Source organism: Raphanus sativus, unplaced genomic scaffold (assembly GCF_000801105.2).
Source record: "Raphanus sativus cultivar WK10039 unplaced genomic scaffold, ASM80110v3 Scaffold1773, whole genome shotgun sequence".
Lineage (NCBI taxonomy): Eukaryota > Viridiplantae > Streptophyta > Magnoliopsida > Brassicales > Brassicaceae > Raphanus > Raphanus sativus.
Genome location: NW_026617082.1, coordinates 14,393 through 19,438, shown reverse-complemented (window position 1 = coordinate 19,438; position 5,046 = coordinate 14,393). Strand labels below are relative to the sequence as shown.

General features: G+C 32.0%; 1 protein-coding gene across 1 annotated transcript; it reads left to right on the top strand.

Moving 5' to 3' along the window:
• Positions 1-2,330: 2,330 nt before the first annotated feature.
• Positions 2,331-4,497, top strand: LOC130504739 (NAC domain-containing protein 43-like). The gene is made up of 3 exons (XM_056999368.1): positions 2,331-2,501; positions 2,846-3,130; positions 3,646-4,497. Exons 1-3 carry the CDS (start codon positions 2,331-2,333, stop codon positions 4,273-4,275), a joined length of 1,086 nt encoding a protein of 361 aa, XP_056855348.1. The 3' UTR covers positions 4,276-4,497.
• Positions 4,498-5,046: the final 549 nt, after the last annotated feature.

Below are 5,046 nucleotides of genomic sequence, written 5' to 3'. Positions count from 1 at the left end.
AAGACAGAAATTTTGAATTTTTCTATATATATTATTAGTTAGTAATAGGAAATTGTAAAAATGTATATCAAGTAAAAGTTTATTAAGTTATTATTAATTTAAAGTTATCAAAGATTGCTAATCACAAAAATAAAACATTACAATCAATTAAATAATTTAGTATCTGTGAAAAGCTGAAAATATCTATTAATATAAACTATATGATCATTTTATGAAAGACATCACGAGACATTTTTTCAAATTTTTCGACATAGCCAGTTCATTTCATTCGCTACTAATTACATTTATTACGTTTAGTTTGTTCTAATTAATCACCTAAATATGTCTGTTGCACCCAAGAAAATCACATATGCCTTTCAAAGATCAGATTTTTAATAGTTCGATATATATGAATACTAAATCACTTTTTGAGTTTTTGTAGTGAAATGTTTAATTATCGATGAAAAGGCCACATCTTCCGGAGAAAAGCTTACAGACATGCAAGACTTTTAGTTATTGTTTTAGATCTTTTTGGAAATAAATCACAACAAAAGCAATTAAAGTCACACCTAAACTATTTACAACTTAAATTCTAAAGTTTTTGGTAAGAAAAAGTTCTAAATAAAAAGTTAAAGATACGGCACCGACCAGTCAAGCCATTAGTTTTTCTAAAATGATAAGTGTGCTTTTAAATGGAGAGCACATTTATGAATATTAGCAAAACTGAATAGAAAAAAAATGCTTTTGAAATAGTTTTCCAACAATAAAAATAGGGGATGCATTACTATTGGTTATTACGATGACTGTGGGCTGTTAATTTGTTTAAAGGGAGCTTTTCTAAGAGATTTTTAAGGTCAAGGGTCATCGTTAGGATGTGGGCTTGCTTCCTACAATCTAGTTGCCTTCTGGCCCTACCTTTTTCTTTTGATAACTACATCTGGACCTGGGCACGGATTGGATATCCGAATTTTTGAAGGTATTTGTGATTTGCTTCGAATGTTACAGATATCTAATTTTTCGATTTGCTTTGCTTCGAAAAAAATATGGATATTCGGAAAAAAACGGATATCCGGAAAATTAACAGATATTTGCAGATACTTATGAATATCTCATTTGTTTTGATTAATACGAAAATCTTAAAAATTTGATTCAAATTTGTTTGTAAAATATTTTTTTATTATATAAAAGATAAAAATTAAAAGAAGTAGTGAATCTACATATTTTATAAATTTTAAAACTTAGTTAACAATTAAGAAAAAATATAATTGTTATAAATGTTTCTCTTTTTTTTATGTAATATTTTTATATAAGTAATAATGTGAATAGAATCTATTAAATCATATGTTAGAATAGTAATTATATAATTTTATACATTTAAAACTTTAAATACAATCAAAATATACATGTATTTATGACAGATCGGATCGGATATTCGCTTCCCAAAATTTTAATATTTGTGATTTGCTTTAATTTAACGGATATTGAATTCTATTATTTGCTTTCCTTCGAAAGCTTGCGGATATCCGGAATTTTCGGATCGAATAGTAACGGATAACGAATCGAATGAAATTTAACGGAATAAAATGCCCAGCCCTACCTTTTTTTTTCATTTGTTAATCCTCACGATATCTACTAATTGACAGATATGTAAATATACAGAAATAAGGTCTTGAAAACATATAAAAGAGATCAATATAGATTTTTCAAAACTTTTATATTCCTGAGTTGGAGTTTTAGTAGTGTACGTGTTTGATGCCAAAAAAAAAAGTGTATGTGTTTTTTCGTTCTAGAAAAATATAGTGAATACATGGACGAAGGTAACATTCAAATAATTGTAGTTTGTCGATATGATGATAGGTTATTGAAAAAGACAAGCGAAATCAAATGGCTTTACAGGGAGGTTCGTCTTTTAATTTGTACACTAGTTAACTAATAACAAAGAAATATATAGCAAAACTATATAACAAGAGTTGAAACAATAATCGAGAAGAACAACCTGAAATAATCATTAACTATTGAAAATTGAACGTAAAACTAAAATTCATTGGACGCACACTTATTTTAAATTAATAAATGAAAACAAAATGGAAAACTATAATAAGAGTTGAATTTAGTAATCAAGAAAACAAAAAAGGTGTACAAAAAGACACATGTGTTTTTCCTCGTGCATCTTGTTTTAGACAACAATACTCATATATATATGACTCAGTCTCCTCTAGCTCTCTCACTCTCCAACTTTCATATTGGTAGCTATTAAATATTTTTTTGTAAAAAGTACATGCTCTGTTCTCTTGATCTTGATTCTTGATTTAGATAATCTTGAAATCTGTTTGATCATGATGTCGGAATCTATGAGCATATCAGTAAACGGACAATCTCAAGTACCTCCTGGGTTTAGGTTTCACCCGACCGAGGAAGAGCTGCTGCAGTATTATCTCCGGAAGAAAGTAAATAGCATCAAGATCGACCTCGACGTTATTCGCGACGTTGATCTTAACAAGCTCGAGCCTTGGATATTCAAGGTTTATTTCCATAAATAACAATTATTTTTTTTGTATAAGATGAATCAATTTTTTTATGGGTTAGTTTTCTCCTTTTCAGTTTTCACAATCTCTCTTAGTTCAGTTTTGAATAGTTTACTTTTATATAAATGTTATCTTGTATATTGAATTTTAGCTATATGACGTTCTCGTGTATCCTTTTACGAGAATATGACTAGGGTGCAGAGATTCTACACTTAGTCGTTGTTGCTGCTTGTTTATATTAAGGGTTAGTTATTTACTAAAAAGCTACAAGATAGGCTTGGTTGGTTAACTATATAATTTATGTTAAACTTATTCTGATTGTTTTTGTCCGTTATGCAGAGATGTGTAAAATAGGAACAACGCCTCAAAACGACTGGTATTTCTTTAGCCACAAGGACAAAAAATATCCGACAGGGACGAGAACTAACCGAGCTACGACGGTCGGATTTTGGAAAGCAACGGGCCGCGACAAGATCATATATAGTAATGGCCGTAGGATTGGGATGAGAAAGACTCTTGTTTTCTACAAAGGTCGAGCTCCTCATGGCCAAAAATCTGACTGGATCATGCATGAGTACAGACTCGAAGACAACGTTATTTCCCCTGATGATCTCACCGTTCATGAGGTATGTATCAATTTCATAACATTTATACGAGTTATATATATGATATATCTGATTCAACCATCTCTTGAATATGTGAGACTGTTAAATCTCATTGTATATCACAGTTTTCGTCTTTTTATTTTGATTATCAGCCACTGACCCTTATAGAAGTTTTTTTTTATAAAAGTATTACTAGTTAGTTACATGCACTAATATTTTCGTCAAGAAGTATATTTATGTTTAAATGTTTTTTTTTTCTTTTGAAAACTTGCCATATATGTTTAAATGTTTACATTATAATTGCAAAGATATATAGACACGAAATATTTCATATGGAAATTACAAAATACTATTTAATACAGTTAGTCAAGAAAAAAGTTTAGAAAGCAGAACTAACACGAATTGCAAGTAAAGCGAGACCTAATGGCTAAAGGGAATAAGCAAGATCTCTTTGAAAACGAGATTTAAATTCCTAGAACTTATGGGGCGATCTTGAATTTCACTAACATAAATTTATCTTATTTTGAATATTTAAGGTGGTGATTATTATTGAGGAGGCATCACAAGACGAAGGATGGGTGGTGTGTCGTATTTTCAAGAAGAAGAATCTTCACAAAACCCTAAACAGTCCCATCGGAGAAGCTTCCCTGAGTGGCGGCGGAGGCATGGCGAGGACGTCGTCTTCATCTCAGTTCTTAAACGATGATAGTCTCGAGCAATTCCTAGAACTTATGGGGCGATCTTGTAAAGAAGAGCTAAATCTAGACCCTTTCATGAAACTCCCAAACCTCGAGAGCCCTAACAGTCAAACATTCAACAACAACTGCCATGTCAGCTCTCCCGACACAAATCATGTTGTCCAGGTCAGCAACGTGGTCGACACTAGCTTCGTTACTAGCTGGTCTGCTTTAGACCGCCTTGTAGCCTCACAGCTTAACGGACCCATATCGTACTCAATCGCAGCCGCCGATGAGAGCCAGGCAGATCAAGATCACCTCGCCTTACCTTCCCTCCGATCTCCATACCCTAACCTAAACCGGCCCGGTTCGTATCACGATGATTTATCGCAGGAACATCCAGCGGATATGGAGCTATGGAACACGACAGCGTCATCTCTATCATCATCTTCTGACCCATTTTGCCACGTGTCGAACGGTAGTGGATAAGGAAAATGGAGGGAAAGAGAGAGACACACACACATTAAGACATTTCACATTTGTGTAGAAAGATATAATCATACCATATAGTTGTTGAGACATAAAAAAGGAAGTCAGATTTGTGATAATTACAGTGGTTATGTGAAATATTGTAACATAGATGATATAAAACTAAATAACTTTAAAAGAGGGGAATAAAGATCTCGAAAGGAGAGATTTCGTTATAGATGGGGTTAGGCATTATGTATGAATATCATTAATCAAAATGTCATCAATCTGTTAATTTAATCTTCTAGAATCTAGAAGCAAAACCATTAAATAAAACTTTTTTTTTTGATGATCAAAAAGAACGGAAATATTCAATGGTTTTGCTTCTAGAAGATTGCAAAAGGAAAATATTTTTTTCAGGAACTTTTTTTTCTGAACAACTATTTTTTTCCAGGAACTATTATTTGGAAAGTAACCGAAAGGATACTAAGGGTGGACACTTTATCCGATATCGGAAGTGACACCTGAACCCGACCCAAAAAACCCGAACCGAATTTTGAACCGAAGTAACAAAATACCCGAACGGATATTAAGTTAGGAGAGATTGGATATCCGAACCCGAACAGATAATACCCGAACACGAATGGATATCCGAAGATAACCGAACATATGTATACTTACCCTTATTTTTCTAGTTTACATCTCTCATTTTATTTAAAATATTTATATTGGTGTTACACATACTTTAAGATTATATAGTATATATATAATTATGAAGAAAATAATTTGATA